This window comes from Alexandromys fortis, unplaced genomic scaffold (genome assembly GCF_014885135.2).
Source record: "Alexandromys fortis isolate MF-2015 unplaced genomic scaffold, M_Fortis_MF-2015_v1.1 scaffold_139, whole genome shotgun sequence".
NCBI classification, from domain to species: domain Eukaryota; kingdom Metazoa; phylum Chordata; class Mammalia; order Rodentia; family Cricetidae; genus Alexandromys; species Alexandromys fortis.
Genome location: NW_026068020.1, coordinates 1,285,419 through 1,312,724, shown reverse-complemented (window position 1 = coordinate 1,312,724; position 27,306 = coordinate 1,285,419). Strand labels below are relative to the sequence as shown.

The following is a 27,306-nucleotide window of genomic DNA, read 5'->3' as shown; positions in this document are numbered from 1 at the left end:
GTTCCGTATGCCAGGCTGTCCTGGTCCTAGTCTCCGAGCAGGATTGCTGTCTCATTCTCCGGAGAAGGGGTAGCACTGATGCTCTTTAAGTTACATTTTTCTTGAATTGCATTTATTTGGGAGGTTGAAATATGCATACCATGGTGTGGAGATGGAGGTCAGATGAGACAGCCTACGATAGTGGGTCTCTCCTTCCACTTTGTGGAGATTGAATTTAGGTTCCCAAGCTTGGCAGGAAGCATCTTTACCAGCTGAGCCAGTGCACTGGTCCCACATTCGGTTATTTTAAAAATAATTCCTTTTTGTACGTAGTATGTGCAGGCATACATTCATGTGTGAGCATGTGAATGCAGAGGCCAGAAGTCTTGTTCCTTGCACCTTGTTTTATGCAGCAGTACCTTACTAGGCCCCCAATATAAGTCCTGAGACTAACAGTGAGTCTAATGCTATGGTGGGTGGTGACTTCTGGGTGAAAGCCAGAACAGTCCTTTAAGGGAATGAGAGTGAGCTGAATGTAGCTGTTTAGGAGGCCTATGGGACTGGCACTCCATGAGGTACCTTTACCTATGGGCTCCTTTCCAGCCGCACCTGGGTTCCTGCTGGAACTACTCAACATGTGTTCTGTACAGAAAACCGAACAAAGCCTGACTGCCACCCATCATCCCACTGCAAGGTCCCACTCCCCAACGCAGTTCTAATGAGGGTGAGAGCATGTGACCTACATGACAGTCATCATGGGCCTGTCCAAGATGGCCGGGATGGTTCTGACAAGGACAGACCCAGAGCATATTCTAAAGTCAACAGTTAACCCAGGACCAGTCACTCAAAGCAAATTAAAGGAACTCAAATGACTAGGAAAAAAAGAAACCTTTATTTACAACCATAGAAGTCCCACAGGAGTACACACACTGTGCACAAACAAAATGAACCTGCAAGTCAAGAGTGCATGTGCTGGCCCTCAGTGTCCTATCCTCACCACCATCACCGTCACGTTGTCTGCCGAGCCCCGCTGCACTGCCTTGTTGGCCAGCCTGTTGCATGCAGCTTCATAGCGGGCATCAACAGCAGGTTTCCCTTCTCGGGTCTGGATCTTTTCATCCTACCAAAGGGATGGAATCTGAGTGACCAGGACATCTCAAGACACTACAACCAGGGAAGGGCCTGCTCTGTCCCTAACAAAAGCCCCCAATAGGGTTTATGTTGAAAGGCTACAAGGATTACTCCTAACACAGGGGCTATGGAGCGAGCAGTGGAGACAAGTGGTACACCCTCTAAGATGTCTCACCTCAAGGCAGGACAAGATGAAGTTCACAGCTTCCTCTGGGGTAAAGACCTTGAAGAGCCCATCACAGGCCAGCAAAATGAACCTACAATATTAGGAAGAAACAAGGGGGTTTCAGCCACAAGCTCTTGAACAGGTGGTTTAAGGGACAGTTCAGTGGAAGAGTGGCTGGCTGCCTAACGTAAGGAAGGCCCTGGTTCCATACTCAGTACCCTAAAAACAAAAATAAAAGGATAGTGGCACATACATATGTGATCTTGGTTGTCTAGAGGTAGAGAAGGGGTCATTCTGGCTACAGAGCAGGTCTGACACCAGGTAGGCTACAAAAGACCTTGTCTCAAAAGACCAAAATCAACTGAGATTGGTAGTACACGCCTTTAATCCCAGCACTCAGAAGACAGAGGTAGGTGGATTTCAAGTCTAGCTTGGTCTACACAATGATATTCTGTCTCAAAAAAACAAAGCAAAAAAATATCAAACCAAACCAGTAACTTTGTATCTATCCAACAACACAGCAGCCAAAAAAATTTTAAGGCAAAAGAAATAAGTCCTTTTTTGAGCTGTGGGTGGGATGCTGTCCACTACAAAGGGAGTATATTTTCCCAACCCATAAATAGAATCAGAGACCTTAACATGAGATGCTGCATTCTGGCACTTCAGGGACAAACAGCAGCAGCTATGTAGTGAACATACCCTGTGATCAGCCACCACAGGCCCAAGGATAGAGAGCTAAGGGCAAGCTAAGAGAGGCATCCTTGGGTGGTGCTTCATTCCTGAGGGCCCAAGATTCAAAAGTATACCCCACTTTCTAGTCTGAACACAGCTCAGGCTCCCCATGATGACCAGAGGAAGCCTCTGAGCAGCCATGTTTCACTGTGGCAGCTACTGTTGTCCTGGCCTGGCTTTAAGGTAGTTAGCTGCCTTTGCTTCCTATCCTGTACACAGTTTCCCTCTTCTGTCAGGGCATGTGCCCAGCCATGTTTTCTGAGCACACAGCCCGAGGTTGGGACACAGTGGAAACAAGATAAGCAGGCTACTCTTCCCAGTGTTTTCAGTCATATTCAGAGTAATCAATCATACAACATGTACTTATAACACAGTCAAGGAGTTATGAAAGCAAAGTAGAGCCCCAGGGCAGAGAAAGCTATCAAGAAAATCCTACAAGCGGCCTCTAGAAACATACCCCAAAACCCCAGGATGGCTAACAACATGGTACAGGCAGGCAGGTGTCAGAGCAGGGCACTTCCTGGCAGGCCTGGGAGCTGTGCCATGAGGCTGCCATATGGCTACTATTCTCTGCCACCCACCCTGCTTCAGCTCAGTCCTGTTTTCTGAGCTCCTTCCACTCCTTCCTGTTCAGTTTGGCTCAGCCTTCACCATCCTGCTAAGAGTCAGGAGAGCTCCCTGCTCTGTAGCCTGGTCCTCCCTGAGCTGCCCTCACAAGCCTGTGCCTGATCTACCTGCAACAGGCAACACCTGAACAGGAAGTCTGTCTCAGCCTCTGCCCCTGTAACTCTACATTTATGAGCTAAAACCCAAGATCCTGCTCAATCTGTCCCCAGAATGCTTTCCACTCCCGCCCCCTGCAATCCATCAAGTCCGGAGCCACCATTACTAGCACAGACCTGGCTAGTCACTTGAGCGGGCTGATGAGTCTGGATGCCCCTTCCCCTACTGCTAAAGCCTCCTAGGATGCACAACTTCCATACTCCTGCGATAAACCAAGCATTCATCTCATTTGTTCCCTGACCACCATGGATCCTATGAAACCAGAGACCATGGTCTGGCTTTGCACCCCAGGGTCAGGTGCATTGCCTACCCACCCCAAACTCCTCCAGCAAAGACAGCAAGAGAAACAAGGCCCTGTGCATGTACACCAACGCTTTTGGTGATCATTTGCTTTTACCTGTCATTGGGGGTCAGCTGACAGCGTCTGATATCAGGCACAGATGTGACCCCACAGCGCTTGTACTGCCCATCTCCAATGGAACGGGATACCTCCAGCACGCCCAAGACACGCCCATCTCTAAAATGAGGGGAACAATGTCAGACTCTCATTTGACAGGCCAAAGGTCCCCCAAAGCAGTAACTCGGAGATCATGGTAGCTGGACCTGATATTTCTTTTTGTTTTTCAAGACAAGATCCTGTTCCCCTAGGGGCTGGAAACTCACATAGCTGTACACTTGTGACAACTGGCACCATCCATCCTCATCGCTGGTGGGCTCAACAGTGAACCTCAGTACAATCTCAGTAGTACACCCCTTCCCCAATTTCCTAGGCTCAGTTATCTTGACAGGATGGGGTGAGTCCTAAGCCCCTCCTTAAATGACTGAGCATGCAGCCTGTGTTAAGGTGGCCAGGAAAGAGCATGGTTTGCACTCTAATGAACTAGGTTAGGCTCAAAGGACCGCTGAGGCTATGGCCCTAGATGCTTTCTTCACATCAGCAGTGTTACAATCACACTCACATATTTTCACCCAGACTTTTTGGTGAGGGGCAGGGAAGAAACAGGAGATGACATGTAAACAGGAAAAGGCACCTCAGGCGGACACCATGAACCAAGAGAACCAGTGTGGAGTACCACTGCCCCCAAGAATCAACCTAGCCCAGGCTCTCACTGTGACCACATGGGCCCTCAGGCCACCATTTGTAAGACTTAGTAAATGCCAAAGCAGTGTGGTAGCTCAGTATCACTGAGGTTCCTACGTCATAATTGAGACGCTGTACAGGCAGACAAGTGGGACAGGAGTCCTTACTGGGCTGGTACTATAGTCCTGGAGTCCAGCCTGTCACCCACAGCGACTCACTTCCACCAGCCTAAATGTTTTTAATCCCTAAAGACTTCTGCTGGCACCTGGGAAAAGCAGAGCATTCTAGAACATATATTATTAGCCTGAATTGGAACAGAGTACCTGGGAGTAGGGGTGCTCAGCTTAGGAAGCAGCTCCACACTTAAGAGCACCTCCTCTGCAGCCCTCAGACCACAGCCGTGTGCAGAGCCTTCCTACTCTAGTTCTCCCAAGCTAAGACTGCTGCTCTTCATGGATTTGGGGCTCAGCTGGCTACTGAAAAGAGTAGGAGACTGCTGACTTCTCTAGCATGTGCAAAGCCAGTGGGAACATGAGCATGACTATACATACGCTCTGGTCTCTGAGGGCATGAGACTAGCACTCAGCCCAGGCCCAGGAGCACTGCACTGATGGACTGCTATGTCAGTGTCTTGGAAAGCCTCTCTCTCCCTGTCTGGCTAGATCTTGCCCTGTAAAATAACTTCTCTTTGTGCTCTCAGAGGAACCCCTGCAGCACACTGCCTTCATTGTAATGATCACGTACAAAGTTGTTTATTTTTTAAAGAAACACCAGAAAAAAAAATTGTAAACAGGGATGAAAACATGCCTCTCTAAATGTCCTTCATTCGATTTGTTTTGAACTATGTGGTAAGGGAATAAGAGATACACAACCACATTAACTATTTTAAACTGTTGGTGGCATTATAGACATTCATGTGGGCACACAGCCATCACCACTGTCCACCCCTAGACTGTTCTCTCTGCCCAAACTAAATAAATCTCTGTTCCCAGTTAAGAGAAACACTAACTCATCCCCTTCCCACCAAGAAGGCTCATTCTAATCCCAAGCTCTAGGACTCTGGGTCCTCAACAGGGAGAATCATAGTGTCTGTTCTTTGTGATTGGCTTAGTCACTCCATACACTGTCCTTAAGATTCATCCATGCGGCCTCTATGAGGCCTTCACGCCTGCTGAAGGCTAGTAATACTCAGTTCTTTATAAATACAGGTTCATTCTCCCGTCCTGTCAATGGATACCACACTGCTGCCCTCTTGTGGCTGAGAACACTGAGTAACAGTGGTTCTCACCCTTCCTAAATTGTGGGGCAGTGACCCACAGATTGAGAACCCCTGGTGTACAGGCCTTGCTGCTGAGTCCTGTGTGAGCCCATGTGACCTGGGGGAACTGCAGTCTCCACAGTGGCTGCATCATTCTCCATCCCCACCAACAATGCAGAAAGATCACAATCTTTGATGCAACTTATAGGGGAAAAAAAGCTGAAAACTGAACGTAAGGTAAGGTAGTAACAAAAGCACACTCAACAGTCCCTTCCCCTGTGCACAGCACTGATAGGATCCCCGGAGCAGGCGGACACTGCTGCACCCAGCACTGTGACAGCACATCTACAGTGCGACAGAACAAGGAACATGTACATTCTTAAACAGCGCTAACTTTGTACTATGATTTTGAAGCTATTTAGACAAAAACATACACTTTTATTACAAACCAGGTTTTCAATAGGAAATAACTACAAATATTAAATCAAAGAAGAAAAAGTGCTGTAATGAGAAATTTGGGTTAAGAAATAGCTATCTAGCATGTAATTTTATGTGTATAGTGTATTTTAACTTTGCCCCTGAACCAACTCAGAACGAATTAATGCCCCAATGAGATGAGCACTCAGCACAGGATCTGGTTCTTAAAGCTGGCGGCAAGTATGGGCAGGATAGTGAAGACACCCAAAGGAGCTTCCAGCAGCTGTGCCTGCAACAGCCTAGCACACCCATAAAGCACAATTCACACAGCAGCTCATAGACAAGACACACAGTGGGGAGCAGAAAAAAGACAGAACCCTTACCCCACCCCAGGCCAGGACCTCTTTTCAGACTCTGAACAAACACTTAAGCCATTTCCCCTACTTTTCAGAAGAAATCCTGCCACTGTACTCATGAGAGCCTTTCCTCACAGAGCACCTACGGATAGAGGGAGGACGGATGCGGATAGAGCACCTGCGGATACAGAGGGAGGACGGCTGCTGACAGGAACCACAATGGACATGCCTCCACAGCCCCTCTGCTTACACAGGGGGTACAATGCAGTGCCATGAGCACAGAGCTGAGTACTGAGACTCAGGACAGCAGTCTCCTGCAGGACAGGGCAGCTCCATAGCTTTATTTTCAGCACTGTCAATCAAACCCTGGGCGTTCATGGTAACAGGGTAGCTATGAAGGTACATGCCAGGCCAAAAAAAAAAAAAAATCTGAATCTAAACATGATTTTTTTTTTTTAATTACGGTGTATGTACTCGTGTGTGTTTGTGTGCATGTACATGTCTATAAAGGCCAAAAGAGGGTGTTGTAGCCCCTGGAACTGAAGTTATGGTGTTTTTGAGTGTATGAGAGCTATGAACTGAACCAAGTCCTCAGTAAGAGCAGAAAGCACTCTTAACTTTAAGCCACCTCTCCAGCTCCAACAACCTGAATCAAAAGAAGGCTTTAACTCTATAATTCAGAATGTGGGTGGCTTTAATACCTGTTAGACTAGACTAATATAGTTCAAAGCCTAATATGAAATTCAAGTTTGAAAATAAAAGGGTGGGAGAACATGCAACTTGGAAAGGACATATTAAAGAGGGTTCAAAAGGAGATGGAGGGTGCATAAAACAAAATATGTAGCACACAAGTATGAAATTCCCAGTTATGGCATGCATAGATGTCAGGTGTCCACACATCAACAGCAAATGTCTACTCCAGCCCTACACTCACAAAAAGCAACATAGCAGTTGCTAACCAGCGGGAAGTCATAAAATTTGCTTTACTATTTTAAAGTGATTTTTCTGTATGTTTGAAAATTTTAATAAAACTCGGGAAGAAGGAGAGAACCAGTTCTAGCTTTGGGCAGGAGAGCAAACCACTGCTCAGGGACAAAGGCTCTGCCAGTCTCTGGCCTCTCATCCCAGTTTTCTCAAAGGAACAGCTTGTTCAAGCCCCATCCACTGAGGCCCCTCAACAAGGCTCTGAATGAAGTGGAGACTGTGAAGTTAACCCAACACAGAGAGGCTCTCAGCCACAGGACTTTCAATTTCAAAACATCCCAGAAGTTTACCTAAAACCAGTCTTCTGAACATTTATCTCCAACAGAATAAAAAATAAAATAAATAAAATACAAATTGTAGAAAGAACCAGAAAACATTTATGGTCATATTCAGAAGGTGTTGTCCTTGTGGTAGAATATCCGTGCAGGCAAGACTGAAGTACCCATTTAGGCTCCGGGGACACAAGTGATCAACTAGAGCAGTTACATGGCCTTTGATGACAGTGGTGGATGAACTGTTGAGGACAGACCAGGCCAGACATAGTCCTCTGTGTCAGAGAATCCCAAGTCAGCAACAACACAGCCCAAAGACATCACTTTATTAACTAATTTTTGAAGCAGCACCCACCACATTGCCTAGGTTGGTCTTGAACTTAACTCAACTATTACTGTCCCAGCCTCCCTGAGACTACAGGTACCACCACACCTAGCTCTGAATCTGTTTATCTAACTACTTGGGATTTTTCTCCCTGGTGAAAATAATTTATTCAGTGCAACAAAGGGCAGTATTTAAGCTAGGCACAGTAAGGCAGGACAGGAATTCCAGCAGTGAGGAATTGGAGATCAGGAAGATCAGGAGTTTAAAGTCAAGCTTTGGCTACAGACTGAGTTCAAGGCCAGCCTGGGCTACATGAGACCCTGTATAAAAAACCAAGAGCAACCAAACAAACAAGGACAGTATTTAAGCAGTTTCTCAGACAAACTGAAAATAGTAAGTGGTCATTACTGACCTGAGACAGTTCTGATCAGTTAGGGAGACATTATTTCTTGCTCATTCTGTGCCTCTCCTAAGATACAAATGAACTCCTACAGGTCGTCCATATACACTGCCTCAAAATGTTGACTTCTGTGTATGATGCATGTTCAGTCCTCAAGTTCCTTGGGCTCCCGTAATTCCCCTGGATACCTGACATTCCCTCCGGCCTTCTGTATCCTCATGCGTTCTTCATACTGAGTTGGGTTGTGCTCTTTGCTGAGGCTTAAGGCTGCATGTTTTTGACTTTCCTCATTATATCGACATAAGATTGCCTGGGAAGGTAGAGATCACAAGCCATAAAATCCAGTGAGCAGTTTTAGGAACGAGTTGAAGGGAGAGACTAACAATGACTTCACACTCAATCAGAATCCAGCATCAGAGAGACACTAGATAGGGAAGTTGTTGAAACACATTGTGGGTGAGAAATCCCCAGTTCTGGTGTTAATTCTGGCATAAATCCCGGGAGAATCCGGGCTCAGACTGGGTCTGGATTTGAGGGCACATTTTCCCGCCCGTTCTGGTGGGGTCATTGTTCTAAACACTGAGATATTAAAACTACTCTACTGAGACTCTCAAAACATAAGCTCCACGAGGACAGGCTGTCACCTGAAGTTCAAAGCTGCACCCCAAGCATCAGAGGAGAGGGGGCTGTAGAGGCTGCTTAAGTGTGAGCACGACAACTGAAGGGCCCCAGGGCTGGATGGAAAAGCAGCATGCCACTGCACAAGGCCATTTCCTACACTACCCTGGGCTTTCTCCCTGGGCTCTGCAATGGGCTTGACTTTTTACTTCCCACTCACGTGTTCAAGTTACTCTGTAGTCACAATGTTTTGAAAGACAGTGTTAATCCTTCATTTAATACCAACTAAGATCAGAAAAATGAGGATCTAAGCTACTTGTATACTGATTTTTCACTCTAAACCATAGCGTCACTTAACAGTATGCATACACGGGATGGAGGTGGGGGGTGTGGAGAGGCTGTTAAAACAGATAGCTCAGGGTTTTATGGGAGAACAGACTGGCCTTTGGCTCAGCTGTTGATTCCTTCCAAGTGCACACTGGATCACTCCTTACAGCAACCCCATTAGAAAGCCCAACCAGTCACAACACTTGCTGAGGTTCTCTCCTTAAGACATGCTGTCACCTAAGCACGTGGTACAGAGCCACATACCCGACTATCTCCAAGGTTGGCAATATATAGGATGTTGTCCACGGCCAAGACACATGTGGCAGTGGATCCGTCCTTCCAGGCAGGCTTCCTGGGGAAACACATCAGAAACATAGTCACTACTATTGGCAAATGTCCAGAAACTAACTTCCAGAGCCAAGCAGCAAGCCTGTCAGACTAAAACAGACTGTATCCTCTAAACTACTTCACAGTTTGTTTATGGGTAGAGTTCCCTGCCCCTCTGTGTCAAAGGTTGGGAATTCCATGGCAACACTATTAGGAAGTGATGTGGACCTCAAAGGGGATGTGGAATCTTGCTGCAGGTGTGCCCTTGAAGGGAACTGTGGGGGCTCTAGCTGTTTTCCTTGACTCTTGAGTCAAAGGGCTGAACTAATCGGGTTGCCCTATGCTGTGTCTGAAGTCCAGAGTGGGCTTGGAGTGCGCCTTCAGTTCCAGTACTCCGGAAGCAGGAGACAGAGGCAGGCAGTGCTCTGAGATCCAGGCTGGTCAGGGACACACAGTAAAATCCTCTCTCAAGAATAAAAACAAATGCCAAATAATTCTTTCTAACATAGCCTAAGTCTAATCTTTCATTATTATTATGCAGAAATACATTTTTTAAAAAAAATGTTTTTACTTTATATGTATGAGTGTCTTGCCTGCACATGTACAAGTGCACACCTGGGGCTCCTAGAGACCAGAAGAGGGCAGTGAATCCCTTGGTACTGGAGTTACATAGTTTTGAGTCACCATATTTGTAGTAAGGAGGCCGCTTGTTTTGTTCCTGGCTGCTCAGGAACAAAACACACAGAAACTGTATTAGTTAAATCACTGCTTGGCCCATTAGCTCTAGCTTCTTATTAACTAATTCTTACATATTAATTTAACCCATTTCTAGTAATCTGTGTATCATCACATGGCTGTGACGTGTGGGTGCTGGAAACTGAACCTGAGCCCTCTGAAAGAACAGCCAGTGCTTCTAACCACTGGGCCATCTTTGCAACCCCAACATACATTGTTTAAAAAGCATTTTCTTTTCCTGGTTTTCTTTATTAGATTTAAAAAAAAAAACCTATTATTGTATGTATTATTGTATGTATGTGAATGGTGTGCACATTATTATTGTATGTATGTGTGTGCGCATGTGTGTGAAGGGCAAGGCCAACTTTTGGGAGAGTATCTCCTTTTATCATGTGGGTTCCAGGGACTGAACTCAGGTCATGAAATTAATGGCAAGCACCTTGACTCACTGAGCCATCTCACTGACTCCACATTCTTTTAGCTAACGGTTTTAAGAGCATACATGATACTAGGTACTTTTGAGACAGGAAGCACTGTGCTAAATAGCATCACAAGCCCTGGACAGTGTTCAGGAAAATACCACACACTTAACATTCTGCATGGACTTATACTCACTGGCTTGAAGCCTGCTTCAGGAACTCTTCATCGGTGTGCTTAAACGTATCTAGTAGGCATCTCTTCACAGTTTTCTCCACACTGATCACATCTCCTGGTAGAGAAGGATCAAACAGAGTAACCTCTCAAGACGGAAGACTGCTGCCCACTGTGGTTCTGTTAGTCATTTACATAGAATCTTATTCCTAAAGCATGTCCTTATCAACACTGTTTCCCCTTTTCCCAGTGTAGAATCAGACGAGACACTAACTGCATCCCAGATACTTGACAAGAAGCCAAGAAACGATGCTCTATCCCCACAGCCCCTTACTTCTGACCCCTAAGTTCACTCCTTAAAAGCCAATGACTTTTTTGTTATTGTTAAGACACATTTTCATGTAGCCTAGGCTGATCTCACTGTGTAGCTGAGAATGACCTTTAATTTGAGATTTCCTGCCTCATGAACCATCACACCCAGTATATGTGGTCCTGAGGAGAGAGTCTAGGACTTCATGGATGCTAAGCAAGTAAACAACCCACTGTGCTATACTCCAGGCCCATCAGTGCGTTGCCAAAGCACAACAAGCTACTTGACAGACTCTGCTAAGCAACAGCAGAGAAAAGTCAAATGTTCACTCAGTTCTCAGTCTCACCTTTAGGAAATTTCCTGATTAAGTTCTGGTGCAAATTCTGTGCAGCAAATTTTGAGGCCCGAATTCCTCCATGTCCATCAAAAACAGCAAAGTATGAAACCCGAGTACTGGAAGAATGAATTAAAAATCAATTACATTCTTAAAGCAATGATCACACCTCTTCACTGAAGCTTGTTTTGTTTAATTCTGAGACAGGAGCTCCTTATTTAGCCCATTCTACATCCAACTACAATTGCCTTAGAGTGTTCGAATTACACGTAGGCGTCACCACATCAAACAATGAACATCCAGAGAGAGCAAGTCACACTGTTGAGATACCAGTGACAATGACATGCAATGGGAGAAAAGGCAGTAACATTTAAGAGAGAAATATTTAAGTAACTTTCATGCATTTTAATTGTTAGAAACTCAAATTTGAGTCTGGTATAGCAGTTCACACCTGTAATCCCAAAACACGAAGGCTGGAGCAGAACTGCTAAGAGTTTGAAGCTGGCCTAGGCTACACTGTGAGTTCCAAGACCAGTCTGGCCTACAGAGTGAGAGTCTGTCTCAAAACACAAAACAAAATGCCATTTGTTTCTAAAAGTAAGCTAAGCTGGAGAGATGGCTCAGCAGTTAAGGGCACTTGTTGCTCTTGCACAAGGCCCAGGTTCAGTTCCCATCACCAGATGGTAGTTTACAAACCACCCATAACTCTAATTACAGAGACTCAAAGCCCTCTGTGGGCACTGGGCATGTTCGCGGTGCATATATACATATATATTTTCATAAATAAAAGTTTAAAAACTAAACTATATGATTTTTCAGACAGTGAAATTAGAATTCAGAACTTTTATCCCATTTAAATAGTGATGAGCTGGACAACAGCTGTTAGCACACTGAATATTAATGATCAACTAGAGTCAGGGAAATACACAGTATTTGTTTAACAAGAAAACAAAATTACTCATCCAAAACTCTGGTCAAAAATGTCTGTAATAGCAAAGAGAGAAGTTCCAGGATTGTTACTTAAATGTTGAATAATATCTAACTTCAAAGGTTATGGTGATAGTCTTATTCCTATTTCCTATTCAACTTTTGTCAGAAAACCCATATATAGTAAAAACCATTAAAAAAAAAAAGCTACTTAGGAGTCAGGTGTGGTATCACATGCCTTTAATCACAGCACTAGGAAGGCAGAGACAGGCAGATCTCTGTGAGTTCAAGTCCAGCCTGATCTACATATTGAGTTAGCCAAGGTTACATAGTATGACCATGTCTCCAAAATATAAAAACTTAGTTCAGGGGCCAACTAGTTGGCTTACTGGGTAAAGAGTTTACCTCAAAAGCCTGACAACCTGAGTTCAATTCCTGGAACCAATGGATAGAGAAAACCAACCTAACAAAATTGCCCATTGACCTCCACACAGGAACCATGTCATGTATAAACCCTCTGCCCATGTCATAAACATACACAATAATAAAAATTAATTTAAAAAACAACAGAAAGAAAACTGCCTATGAGAAATGATTTTAGTGTTAAGATCACCTTTTCTTACAAAGAGGACCCTAAGAGAGACATACATGAATCTAAATAGGAAGGAGAAAAACACAAGATCTGCTGAGTAAACTGGGAGCATGCGGTTCACGGGAGAGAGCAGAGAGAGGTGAGCAGAGGAAGGAAGGGGAGCAGAGAAAAATATATAGCGCAATAAAAATTAAAAAAAAAAAAAAAGATCACCCTTTCTTTCAAACTCTTTTGAATTCCTTTGTAATGTAAGACATGCTCCATGAGAAAACAAGCCTTATCTGCCTTACAAACTTGCAACCTGTCTTTGTACAGCTGGGTATTATCTGGGGAGACTTCCCCAAAGCCCTATTCCGGCTTTGAAATCACTATGTTCCTATCTGCCATCATCATTCCCCAAGGTGCTTTCCTGGTGCTGAAACTATGTTATCTCTGTCATGATCACCATAGTGATGAGCTGGACAACAGCTGTTAGCACACTGAATATTAATGATCAACTAGAGTCAGGGAAATACACAGTATGTACACTATGTAATTCTCAATTATAGAAATTACAGATAAATTATCTAATTATTCAAGCCATGATAATATATATATATATAACAGAAGTCATGCAATGTGCAACTGTCTGCTTGTTTTTTCCGGGTCTGAGAACTGATCAGAGGCTTCAGTTCCCTGTGTGCAGTTGCAAAACCACCGCTTTCTCTCTTCCAGGCCATTCTGGTCTTTTTGGTCTTTCCGGGCCCTTATTATCTATCTGTACAGCCTCTCCCAACGCCATCAGACTCTGCTGGGTTTGTTTTCTTGTTTTGAGGCAGACCCTCAGTTTGTAGTTGTAGGCTTGCTAGGAACTTGACATCCACTGAGTACTGGGATTTCAAGATAGGATGACAAGCATGTAGCAGCACACCCACATTTCCTGCAGACCTTACTCAGCAATTTCCAATCCATCTAGGACACAGAGTAAGAGCTCTCTGCCAGGGCTGACCAGTCACTGTGAGAGTACAACATCATGGAGTCCACAGCAGGGAGTAAGCCCCACTTACCACTCAGGTACAGTTCTGCTGAAAGTTCAGGCTGCACAAATCTTTGTTGAGGGGCAGTCCCAAGCTTAGCAATGGTCTCTACCCACCAAATACCAATAGCAACTGCCTGTTCCATTGTGACAACAAAAATATCCTAAGATGTTAACAAATACCTCAAAATAAGTTCTTCCATCTAAGATCCTCTAATGCAAAAAGCAAGCCTTCACTGCATCAGTCTTTCTTGGAGAACCACCTTTACCCAGTTCAAAGCTTAGTAGAACAGAGGAGAAACAAATGTCAACCAGGTTTGTGGGAATGCAAATACTCACATAAGGGATGATGGAGGCCTACACTCCTCAGTGATGTCATTCAGGATGACATGGGCATCCTGCATCTCCTCCCTCTCACCCTTCCGCTCTGCCACATAGCCTTTCAGACCAAAGATCACTGAAGAGGCTGAGGAAAGAAAAACAAAAAGCCAATACAAAACTGTGCCTTACCCTTTAGAAGCCCTAGTCCCAGAGCAAATAAGAGGTCCTATGGTGGCCTTGCTCAGCAACATCAAGGGTGGTACAAATAAGCAATAGACCTCAGGGCATCTCCCTAGTTATAAGTCAGAAGCTACAACCAAGGTTCTGCCAGAAAGCAAGGAGCTGTGGCAGACATGTGAAGTCAGTAGCGAGCATAGAAGAGCTCCACCTAAGGCGGTGAGAGTCAAAGAAGTGCTGCCTCATGCAGAAGTGGGACTGAGGACCAGGGAAAGATCCCTAAGTGTAAATCTAATCTGGTGACAATTTAATGAGGACAGAAAACTCCCATTTCTAAGAAATTCAAATCAGTGGAGTTGCCAAATACTCTGCTGGAGATCCTGAAAACGTACATCTGTATGCTCTAGGATGCCAACAGTGTAACAGTCACTTTATTCCACCTGAGGAAGTGAAGGGGCAGGGAGTCTGCTGTAGTATGGAAGGTATCAAATGCAGACTCCGGCTAGTTTAAGTTCTCTGCTGATACCTGGAGCACTTCTAGAAGAGATGCTCTTGGCCACTGCTACCACACTACTACACTCTCACTGGGGTGACTTGTGGCGAATGACAGAGTGAAAGAAGAGAAAATCCACAGCCATTTCTCAGTCAGCACGAGAAGAGAAAGTCCACAACCATTTCTCTCATACAAAGCTAATCAAGAGTTTTAAAACAAAGACTGGTAGTCAGAATGGATGGTCAAAAGTCAGTCATTTCTGAAGAAAAATAAGGGGAGAAAACATTGCTCTGAGGAGCAATGTTGTTGGTTTCCTGTCAGGTCAGGCAAGTACATGAAAAGCAAAGGCAGTCTTAGAAATTATTTGCAAAAGGAGGTTGAGCCCACTTCTTAAACTCAGACAAGTACTACAGTTAGGAAGCCGGGACTGTTTTGCTCTGGGATGTTTAAGGTATGAAATCTAATACATTTGTTTTCAAACTGTCTGAAAACCTTTACAAACTTTCTTTTCCACAAGCTCTTCACCGCCATTCTTCTCTTCCTCCGGAGTTTTCCTCTTTGCTCCTTTCCCCTCACTCTTCACCACCTGGGAAACCGATGTGGCAAGAGAACCTAGAAATGAAGTAAAAGCCAGACAGAAACAGCTATAGACTGCAGAAAGAGTCACCAGCAGACCAGGCTTCATCCAGTCAAGCCCTAGACACACCAAGGCATTTAGACAAGGACCAGCACATACAGTGCCTAGGCCTAGGGCTTCTGGTTGGGGAGGTAGAAGACAGGGCACATCCATGCAGAATGAAGAACCTGAGAATCTCTGTCCCAGAGACTTCTCTGCAGCAGAACTTTGTATACAAACTTAAACTTTTAGCCTGTAGCAGATTCATGATGTGTTACATCCACAGACCCTTAGAGACTGATAGGGAAATTTCCAAAAGCTGTATGCAAACTCTTATGTTCCCAAACAAGTAACAGGTTCCTAGGAGGCTCAAAATGAGGTTAAAAGGCAGAGTGTTCCTAGAGCTGTCCCTACCTCTCTACTCAGGCCATACCTAACTGCCCCTGCAGTGCTCATGTGTTTGGAATACATATGGTCTAGCTTCAGTTCCCAATCTTCTAGCCACAGTTTCTTCATCCACAACATGGTGAGAGTATACCATCTTCAGGAACTACGTGAATGTCAATAGGGACTAGAAACAAACCATCTATTGTGGTGTCTGTTATGTCAAATGTCTGTTAAGTGTTCTCTATGGCCATTCATTCAACCTACTTTTCACCAAAAATGAAAAAGCTCTGTGCTAAGATTCAACGACTTTCAAAAAGAGCGTATTTCCACAATGGTATTACAAAATACATGACACCCTGCATAAAAGAGCACCTTAATGAGAAAATGTCATGGCGGTTTACAAGAGTTTCCCAATGTCTCTCCATCAGCATCATGCTGCTCCCTTTCTGAGCCCCAGTTTTCCTTTCTGCATCCTTTCTACCTTACGCTGCTGTTACTGACCTCCAGGTGAAGTCCACTGCACCACAGGACATGTCTGTACAGGAAAACTCTTCACTAGGACTTACCTTACAGTCTAGCACATGGTCAACTCCCACAAATGCTTTCTGCCCACTTGAGCAGTCTTCCAAGCAATCCAAAAATTTGGCACAGATTATATATGCAAAACAGTGCTGTGCAACTCTTCTAGTTGGTACTGTTTTCTGTCCCATGAATAACTAAGACATTAGTATTCTTAAATCATCTTTAAATTAAATCTATAAAACACTTGTTTTGCATATTAACCCTTATATAATTAACAGCACTGAGTTTGTAGGAAGTTTTCAAGGCTGACTAATACAAACATGCTATAACTTTTTGGTATGAGTCTACAGCCCTGAGAACTTTGGCATTTTTATATAAGACAATTAAATGCTTTTTCTAAGTGAGCCTACTGATTTTACAGGGATAAACCTGTGAAACAAAAACTTATTTGAAAAAGTAACAAGTGTTCTTTCTATTCGGCAACAAATGGAACTTTTATCCACAAAACAGCATCACCCGTAGTCTCTCCCCAATCTATACGACAACAACTCCAAGCAAGAGGCTGTCAACTAGATGGAATAACCAGTCTTTGTCTATAACCTAACAGTATACCCATCATTCTTCCTTCCTCCCTAACAGGACACAAAAAGACCAGAACACTGTCGTGTATCTGTCTGTGGAGAACAAAAGATAGATTTAAAAAAAAATTTTTTTGCAGGGGGGGGGGGGCTGGAGAGATGGCTCAGTGGTTAAGAGCATTGCCTGCTCTTCCAAAGGTCCTGAGTTCAATCCCTGGCAACCACATGGTGGCTCACAACCATTTGTAATGGGGTCTGGTGCCCTCTTCTAGCCTGAAGGCATATACACAAACAGAATATTGTATACATAATAAATAAATATTTTTTAAAAATTTAAAGGTTAATATCAAAGTTCAGAGTGAATTTCTGACCTTTTTCATCACCACCATCATCATCTACAGGCTCACTATGCAGCCCAGGCTAGTCTGGAATTCAAGTTTCTTCTGCTTTAGCCTTCTGAATGCTGAGATTCCAGGCAGGTATCTCAATGCCTGGATCTCAATTTCTAAAAGTCAACCTAGCAGGTGAAGCCAAAGTTAAAGACAAGAAACAATATAGCAATGCAGTGCTGAGGTCTCTAATCTTTGCCTCTACCTGAGGGTGCCTGTTTACTTTTAAAAGACCTTACCTATTCTATATTTCAAAGTCATTCAAATTCCTGCTGAAACCTTCAGGTTTACACAGCCACAAAGGAAGGATTATCTCCATCCATACCTTGGAATCTGTTTGCCTACCTGGATCACCACTGCCAGCAGGTGGGAGGTCATCGAATAGTAAAGGTCCCCCAGATCCTGAAACAGAAGAACCCTGAGTGAGTCCAAAATGAACAACCAGGCTTCAGTTTCAGAATCCATCCCACCAGGACACCTATGCAACAGGTTATTGAGACAAACTCAATACTTGTGTCAATCCAGTGCAACTCATTCTGCAGGGAATAATATCCGGAACCTATTTTAAAGTCCTATAATTTCAAAGGAATAGAAACTCTGTCTTAAAGAGCTGAATTTTACTCAACTAGTAAAATACTGAACTGAACAGAGCAAACTGCTCATCATGTCTGTGCAGCACTTCTCAGGGTTAGCTACTGCAGGTCTTTCTGCCTTACCTGAGGCCATGGGTTCAAAACTTAAAGACAGCCAACACCTAAAACATCTGTGTGTTAAAAATGGGGGAAAGGGAGAAAGATTGAAACAACTACAATCCCAGGATGAGTAGATGTTGACACACACCTGGGAAAGCCTGAAGACTGTACCTGAATCAGTACTGCCGGCTGGGGGCAGGTCCTCCGAGAGCATGGATCCTTCCTGTGCTTCTACCCCTAAAAGAGAAGACGTGTTAGAGAGCAGACGGTTATCCAGGACAAACTTCTACAGGAACACTGTGCCCTCCCTGCTTTGAGTTTGATTACTATGAGTCAGACTTTCTCCTTTCGGTTAAACAGACATTTTAAAAAATCTCCTTTGGATAGCTATTTACTATGGAAGGGCCAGTTTCCAACAATCACAGTAAACATAAAAACAATGAAATGGCACCCTAGTAAGTGTCAAATTAATTTTTTTTCTTTTGGGGGGGGGGAGTAGGAGGGAGAGGCAGGGTCTTAACATATAGCCCTGACCTGAAACTCTCCATGTAGATCAAGCTAACCTTAAATTCACAGAGCTCCTGCCTCTGCATCCTGAGTGCTGGAGTTAAAAGTGTGTGAGTGCCACCACTCCTAGCTCTTCCCTTTTTCCTCCCACCCCAGCACTAAGGATGGAATGCATGCTAAGAGTGTGTTCTACCACTAAACTATACATAATGTACCCTTGTTCCTAAAATCTTCTCTTAAAAGAGAAGACAATTTTTGTACCTCAATGTGGAGCTGAGAAGCAGAGGGAGCCCCCAATTACTGAATGCTATTTTGGTGACTTCTGCAATAGGAGAACCTACTATAACTTGGTGTCACCAGCAAAGTGAATCAGTGGAGAAAACAGAAGTTTCAGACAGCTGAAGATGGACAGGCCTCCAAAAAAGTCAAGGAATGTTTTTGGTTTGGGTTTTTTGTTTGTTTGTTTTATCAATCTATGAATCTGAAGATTTAAATTCTAAATATCTATGTCCCATTACCATTTTCACATAAAATGTAACCACTTACTCCCCAGCTTCTAAAAGTATTCCAAAATTCTTAAACTACTAAACATATGAACTAAGACAAAAATCTGGGGAGAACATGCTGGTGGAGTGGGGTGAGCAGACCCTGACTACACTCTGTGGGAAACTCCCAAAACAGCTCGTTTTCAACTGCAAATTACTCTAAGTTAGCATTATGAACCCTTGTGCTGCCCTCAGCCTCACCCACTGTGTATCCCTTCATCCAGGAATCCTTGCTCTCCATGCTGCCTGTCACTTAACCACTAAAAAGCCATTAGTGATTAGTGGCCATTTTAGTTATCAGATTGACAGCCACAGAATTACACCATTTATGTTCAAGCAACTTTTATTTTACTTAATAATGTCCCCAAAGCATAGAATCCTTTAAAAAGTTTTTTTTTTACATTTATTTGATTTTATGTGTACTAGCTGTTTTGCCTGAATGTATATCTGTGTACCATGTGCATGCCTGGTACCCAGAAGTCAAAAGAGGGCATTGAGTCCTCTGGAACTAGAGTTGCAGATGGTTACATGCCATCATGTAGGTGCTGGGAATAGAAAACTGTATCCTTTGCAAGAGCTAGTTTCTCAAGCCCCCAAAGCACATACTTCTAATGATATATTATGAATATTTTATTATTAGTTACTGTCAATCTTTTCCTGTGTTTCATTTTAAAATTCAGCCTTATCACAAAACTATGCAAAGAGAAGAACGAGAACACAGAGTTTTACATTTTTAGTATCTACATGGGTTTTTAGAATGTATGGTTGGGTATAGATGACCACTATACAGCATGCTTACCTCCTACAGTGCCCTTCCAGAGGTTCAATTCCCATCACATACAGACCTAACACTCAAACCTTTGTTCTATTGCTTGTTTCTTAGACCATATGCAAAAATATCCTCATGTAAGTCAGTTCACTTAAATAAATTTATATTCAAGAGGTTCATCAATATCATGATTTGGTCTCCAGATAAAGATGAGATGGTATGGTAGTTTGAAAGAAAATGGTCCCCCACAGGGAGTGGCACTTTAGGAAGGTGTGGCCTTGTTGAGTAGGAACAGTCTTATTGGAGGAAGTGTACCTTTGTGGAGGTGGGTTTTGAGGTTTCATATATGCTCAAGCCATGCCCAGTGAGACAGACCACTTCCTGTTGCTTGCAAGTTAAGATATAGAACACTTGGCTACTTCTATAGCACCATTTTTGCCTGCATGTCACCATGTTGGATCCCAATTAACCCTAACTCTGAAAATATAAGCCACCCCAATTAAATTTTTTTTTCCTTTGTAAGAGTTGCCATTGCCATGGTCATGGTATCTCTTCACAGCAACAGAAACCCTAACTAAGACAGATGGGTATCAATTCTCCTTTTTACCCTATGACTACATGTGTTTAAGTGTGTGTGCTCAAGTGTCATATGTGTACATGGAGGCCAGAGGTAGATGCTAGCTGTCTTCTTTGATCTCTCTCTACAGGGTCTTTTGAACCTAGAGCTTGCTCATTTAGCTAATCTAGGTAGACACTTTGCTTCAGAAATCCATCTCTGCCTCCCCAATGTTGGGATTACAGTTGGACCATCACGCCCACCCCGCAATTACATAGGCAGTGGGGATCTGAACTCATCTTTTTTAAAAAATATTTATTTATGGCCGGGCGGTGGTGGCGCACGCCTTTAATCCCAGCACTCGGGAGGCAGAGGCAGGCGGATCTCTGTGAGTTCGAGACCAGCCTGGTCTACAAGAGCTAATTCCAGGACAGGCTCCAAAACCACAGAGAAACCCTGTCTCGAAAAACCAAAAAAAAAAAAAAAATTTATTTATTTACTTATTATGTATACAATATTCATTTTGTGTGTATGCCTGCAGGCCAGAAGAGGGCACCAGACCTCATTACAGATGGTTGTGAGCCACCATGTGGTTGCTGGGAAGTGAACTCAGGACCTTTGGAAGAGCAGGCAATGCTCTTAACCACTGAGCCATCTCTCCAGCCCTGAACTCATCTTTATACTTGCATGGAAAACACTTCATCCACCAAGCCATCTCCCTAGCCCAATTCTTCTCTTTTAAAACAAAAATTAGAATTTATCAATTCCAAGGAAAGGAATGTCTTGGGGATATTTAGGTCAGAAGTACCTTAATATATACAACCCCCTTAAAGCTAACAATATCTCTTTTGCTTTATTCCCATATTACAAATGAGAAGATATGCTCTGTCAGGATTCCCCCAACAAACTGAGGAATCACAAATGATTTCATTTTTCTCAAGAGACACAAAGTGTATGGAAGCAGAAAGCAGAAAGCAAAGCTGCCCCCTTGGTACTAGTGAAGGACTGCTTCATACATACATGTCACCTCACCCAAACACACCAACAATGCCCGGTATACTTCATAGTGTCTCTAGAATATCTGTACCTAAAACACAATAAATACTGCAAAAATGGCTCCTAGATTGTATCATTTAAGCAAGTATAACGAGAAACCAGCCTGCACATGTTCAGTACAGCTTTAAAAAAAGCCTGTTATAATTTGTGTTACATTGAATTGACAAGTATGGATTACAGACACAAAGAGCTATTCTATCCTAAGAAGCAGAGCATTAAAGAGTTCTTCTCTATGTAAGAATTCCTCTTCAAACCCCTAATATTCTATCAGCTCACTTCCAAAGGTCCAACAATCAAAATGCCCATTCTCCTGACACTCAAAACTGTATTGGATTAGGGGGCTGGTGTGATGTCTTGGCAGTTAGAGCACTTGCTCTTGCAGAGGACCTGAGTTCAATTCCTAGCACCCACAAGGTGACTCACAACAATTCATAACTCTCCAGTCCCAGGGAATCCAACACTGTCCTCTGACATCTGGGGATACCAGATACATGTGGTGTACACACATACAGGCAAAACGCCCATACACACAAATCTTTTAAAAATGAGATAATCTAGAACAACCACACCCTGTTCAGCGGGCCACGACACCAGCAGGCCAAGCCACCAGGCCAAGCTTGGCCGTCTCTTAAGAAGAGAGGCATGTATATTACAGCAAAGAGGCCAACCTGACAACCAGCCCTTCTCATCTAAACATGGTCTTTCCACTACCACTGTCCAATAGAGAAAGCTGTCTTTATAGAGGTAACATGTGTATTTTCAGTCCTTACAGACACTCCTCCCAGCAGATTTACTGCTTCATGCTAGCCTAGTCCCCCTCTTCAGCCATAACACTGAGAGTGTTCAAACAGCACCTTCAAAGAACAGTATGTTGTTCTTTCTCACTCTAGAATACCATCAGAAGTACTCCAATTAAACATGGTGAGATTACCTCACGTTTCATTGCCCACAAATAAGAATTAGATATAAAACAAAATACTCGCTGCTTATAAGGCACTATACTAAGGTTTCTAAATATTTTAAATCAATTGATCACTATAATAATTCTACTATAAGGTACTGATACTACTCAATGAAGAGGAAGCTGAGATACCAAGGCCAATAATGAAGATTCAAACCTAGCTGGCTAATTTCCCAGTGTAGGCTCTTGCTGGGCACCTGCCTTGGACTTTACAAAGACCAATCCATACCCTTACAGTTCTCCTACAGCATAACCCCAGGCTCATGAGGATCTCTTTGGCCATCTTTCATATTAGTGATACGGTCAAACAGATGTTTGTATTTGAATCCTTTAAAATATACTGTAAGTTATAAACACCACACTTGGGCTTACATAAAATGTCAGGAAGAGATACAGGTCATAAACACTATACTATGGAACTTTTCATTAGCCAAAACCTTGCACTATTTTGAATAAATAGAAATCCAAAGTATGTGATATAGTTGTCAGCTTCCACCAGACACGATGCAACCTTGATCCATAACACTAATAAAGAATGAACTGTGAGGGGCTGGAGAGATGGCTCAGAGGTTAAGAGCACTGGCTGCTCTTCCAGAGGTCCTGAGTTCAATTCCCAGCAACCACATGGTGGTCCACAACCATCTGTAATGAGATCTGGCGCCCTCTTCTGGCCTGTGGGCATACATGGAGGCAGAATGTTGTACACATAATAAATAAATAAATTTAAAAAAAAAAAAAAGAATGAACTGTGAACCTTTCCAATCATAGCTAATGTCACTCATTCCCTCCTCCCCATTATCTCTATATCCAGGCATGGCACTATGTCTACTGGATATTATATATTATGATGAGACTTTTTCTTCTTTTCTTTTCTGTCTTGTTTTTTTTTTATTTTTTATTTTTTTGAGACAGCGTCTCACTATGTGCCCAGACTGTCCTGGAACTTGTAGACCTAGACCAGACAGACTGGTCTTGAACTCAAAGAGGTTCATTACTTCTGCCTTCCAAGTGCTGGGATTAAAAGTTGCACTAAGGGGTTGTCTTTGTGAATTTTTCAATCATTAGATATTAATATATTAATCCTTTATAATAAATATTATTAGTTTCTCACTTTAACTTTCTATGACTGGCATTTTTTCTTACTTATGAACTAAGTTTTAGAAGTAATACGACTTCTGATATTTCAACCTTTATGTTTGTATTTCCAATACTTTTAAAATAAATACCCATGGAGGTAAGTACCTGTCTGTGGGTGTGTATGCATGTGTGTATGCAAGTATGTGTACTAGTGTGTGTGAAGGCTTAGAAGGCGATGACCTTCTATGCTATCTGATGATGATGATGTTTCTCTGTGCTACCCTAGCTATCTTGGAACTCACTCTGTAGACCAGGCTAGTCCCAAACCCATAGAGATCTACCTGTCTCTGTCTCCCAAAGTGCTATAATTAAAGACATGCACCACCACCACCCAGCATTATCTTATTTTTTTTTTTTTTTTGGACAGGTCTCTTATTGAACTTGGAGCTTATCCATGTGACTAGGTTGATAGCAATTGAACTCCAGAGATCTGCCTTCTCTACCTCCCCACTGCTGAGATTACAGACATGTGTCTTTACACCAGTCCCTAAAACACACACTTTGTTAGCTTGTCAAACAAATAGTCCTTAACAATTAAACATTAGTTTTATTTGAAGAGCTGCGAATGGAACTCAAGACTGTTCATGCTAAATATGTGCTCTACCACTGAGCAATAGCCCCAGGCTGACAATCAGGTTTTGCTTTTTGGTACCAATTCTGACTGAACCCAGGGACTCGCACATACTAGGCAAGTGCTCTAGCTCCATCCTGACCAGCAGTTTTAAATGTACTGGTGTAATAACCAAACAAGTTTACCACTCTACATAACTAAACAATTCACGAAAGCATTTTATGAACCTAAGAGAAAAGTTCCACTACTGTTATGAATAAGCAACATCTTTTAGGGAAAAAAATTTTTTTAATTGATATATCCAACTACCAAAATCTTTTTAAGTCCTGGGGCAAAATCTGTTAATTTAGTGCAACAACTGAAAACATATAACATACTTTCTACATGTTTTACAGGTCATAAAAATGTAAGTCTTGTGGGTGGGAATATAAGATGTGATACTAAAAAACAAACCAAAAATTCAACATAACATGCCTATATGCTGAGTGGTGACATCATCTTCCACCATACACTTGGCACTTTTTTTTTTTTTACAAAATCATTTCACCTGGTTTTAAATTGCTATTACAGTGCACATCTCATGGATGTTACTAGCCAATTTCTACAACACCCTGACTATGTGCTCCAACCTGGGCCATGTACTGGTACTTTATCCATACAATAGCTATAGGAGGCTTACACACACACACAAGTCAATAGTTCCGGAAGGCAAAAGGGTAGTGCAAAGTCAGATTTGAAGACACAGTCATGCTCCACTTCCACACAATTCGTGAAAATGGGTGGATTTTTTTTTTTGATCCCAGTACTATTTTGGAAAACTATTACACTGATCCATTATGGATGAATGGATCATGTGTGGTCAGTCTCATCCTTCTGATGTTAGCAACTCACATGATTTAATGGAGCAAAGTATGATGTCGGAACATGGTCTCAGAATGGAGCCCTGTGAATATTCTGAGTGCTTGTGAGAAAGCACTCTAAGAAAACAAGTCGAGTCTTGTGACCTCAGTTTCTTTAAGACACAGAATTGTTCTTGGAATGTGTTTCCATGTTCCTTCCAGGTGTGGTAGACAGGAGTGATTTTACTTCAGATTACTGCCTGCTGCTACTACTCAAATGTTTCTATGCCTCTATGGAAAACACATTTTTGCCATGTTCAGTTTGTCCTTGTGACTGTACACTTTACTCATGTGATTCTTCTTAACCCTCAGAGTATAAATTGACTGGTGCGCTGAACAAAATTGAGACTTTAGTCTGCCTCATTTATTGGCTCCATTTTCCCAGGTCCCACCACCACCAGCTAGACTGATAAACAGCATGGTATGCAAATTAATTTTTAAACCATTTAAATCATATTAATAATTTAAACCATTTTGGAGCTAGACATGATGGCTCAGCAGTCATGAGCACTGGCTGCTCTTTCAGAGGACCTGGGTTCAATTCCCAGCATCTACATGGCAATTCACAACTGTCTGTTAACTATTCCAGGGGCTCCTACTCCCTTCTGGGCCTCTGCAGGTACTAGACACACAGGTGGTGAAAATATACATGCAGGCAAAACACTTGTACACATTAAAACAAAACCTCCCCTTGTTAAAGTGTTTGGTAGCTATTTTGTGGGTACTGTTGCTGTTTTTGTTTTTGTTTTTTTTTAAACAAAGTCTCATTATGAGGTCCAGACTGGCCTGAAACTCAAGATCCTCCTATCTGGGCCTCTACAGAGCACTGGGGTTACAGATGCTTTACCCAGGGCTAGGTTCATCTAGTCTGTTTTAGCAACTTGCCACAGTAACTTTGAATCTCAATTCTGCCAATCTCTTTAGTATTTAGCCCCCAGCTTCCTGTGCAGCCACAAATTCTGAAAACCTGTCTTGTTTTTAAAAGTTCAGAATACACGGTTACAGTGTGAGCATCCTCCTGGCAAACAAGAAGCACTTCCCAAAGGCACTCCTAGGGACAAAGGATCTTAAATACCCCATCACCTCTATGCAAGTAGGTCAGCCTGGGCTGAAAGCTGAGCTTGGGAGGGCAAAGGGGCAGTGGGAGGCAGGAAGGGCCCTCTGCACTCCATCTACTAAATACCAAGCTTTAATAAGGAGTCGTAAGGTTTTGTGTCAAGAGAGCCTTGACCTCGGAAAAGACCCAAATTAATTTCGGATAAAAAGCAACAGGAACTACCATGATGAGAGATGTCCAGGCACACCTGGTAATCTAAATTCTGCCCAAAGTGCATTCAGATACAAGTTATATATACTCCAATGACAGATGTAAGACTACCCGTATAAAGCCAGCTTTATTCACAACTCTCACGGTGGTTAGCTTCAAAACGAATGGCCGAGTCAAATTCAGATTGACAGACTCAAGACCTAGTTACTTAGAAGCGCCTGTTACCATCAGAATGGTTGGTGGCAGCAAGTAACGGTACTTTTAGCCCGGAGCAACGGCAAAAAGAGGACACTAACTACAAAGCATCTCAATAAAGCCTGGGAGTGCGCAGGTGAGAAGCTAAAACACAGGCCCTGAAGAGAACAGAACAATACCTTCTCGTGACCCCAAGCCCCAGCACTCCCCCACGCTAGCCGGCCACGCTCCGGCAAGCTGGCGATGTGAGCCCTCCCTCCCTAGTGAACACACTGTTTCCTTGTCTGGAGTCTCTGCAAACCATCAGGCTCTCCATCTCGGGCAGCCCTCCCTAAAAGCCGCCTCCTTCCCCAGTCTCTCTGATCAGACCTCAGGTACCGTTCCACTGGGTGCTCAGGGTTTCTGAACGCTCCGGAGGCAAAGGTTGGGTCCTCACTACCTTCCTATTCCCTGCCAAAGACGTTCCCAAAACGTGGGCTGCACACGCCTCCCGGGCTGGCCGACCACACCGCCCTGCACTGACCGTGCAAGTCCCGCACCGAGGGAATCGGAGTCGAAACTTGTTCTCTAAGTTCTCGGGGTTTACAGCACGCAGTTAGGCCCGGGACCAGATAACCCGGCTGGGTCTTGCTGTGGTCAAATTCAACTCAGGGTGCCCCGATCTTTCGGTGCGGGGCTTCGTGCATGGGCCACGCGAGGCCAGGACCCGACAACCGCGCGGTCGCTGCGGCCCCGGGAGGCACAGGCCGAGGCTGAGGCGGCAGTGGCGCGAAGATGGCGGAGGCCGCGCACCCCGGCGCCGCCCTCTTCCCCACGCCGCTTACCGGCAGGCGGGCGCGGCGCGCGCTCGGGCTCCGGCAGATCCCCGAACAGGTCCATGGCGGCGGGCGGCGGAGCGGTGGAGCGGAGGCTCCGCGCTACCCTGGGCGGCGGTGGCGGCGGCGGCGACGGCGGCGCCGTCAGTCACCGCGCTAGACCCTGCCAAACGCGCGCCGCGCAGCCGCCGCC

General features: G+C 43.8%; 1 protein-coding gene across 1 annotated transcript; it reads right to left on the bottom strand.

Annotated features, from left to right (window-relative positions):
• Nucleotides 1-852: 852 nt before the first annotated feature.
• Nucleotides 853-27,306, bottom strand: Ilkap (ILK associated serine/threonine phosphatase). The gene is made up of 12 exons (XM_050163058.1): nt 27,123-27,306; nt 18,007-18,072; nt 17,489-17,545; nt 15,144-15,263; nt 14,000-14,126; nt 11,139-11,245; nt 10,507-10,600; nt 9,094-9,181; nt 8,073-8,194; nt 3,189-3,308; nt 1,286-1,367; nt 853-1,099 (listed from the first exon to the last, which is right to left on the bottom strand). The coding sequence occupies exons 1-12, from the start codon at nt 27,175-27,177 to the stop codon at nt 959-961; spliced, it is 1,179 nt and encodes a 392-aa protein (XP_050019015.1). The 5' UTR covers nt 27,178-27,306; the 3' UTR covers nt 853-958.

Coding starts and splice junctions, on each gene's coding strand:
- Ilkap (XM_050163058.1), bottom strand. CDS start 27,177: ATGGACCTGTTCGGGGATCTGCCGGAGCCCGAGCGCGCGCCGCGCCCG. Junction 14,127..15,143: donor GGAAAAGAAAGTTTGTAAAG/GTTTTCAGACAG, acceptor TTCTTTCCTCAG/CCTCTTCAGTGATCTTTGGT. Junction 10,601..11,138: donor AATCAGGAAATTTCCTAAAG/GTGAGACTGAGA, acceptor CTTCTCTACCAG/GAGATGTGATCAGTGTGGAG.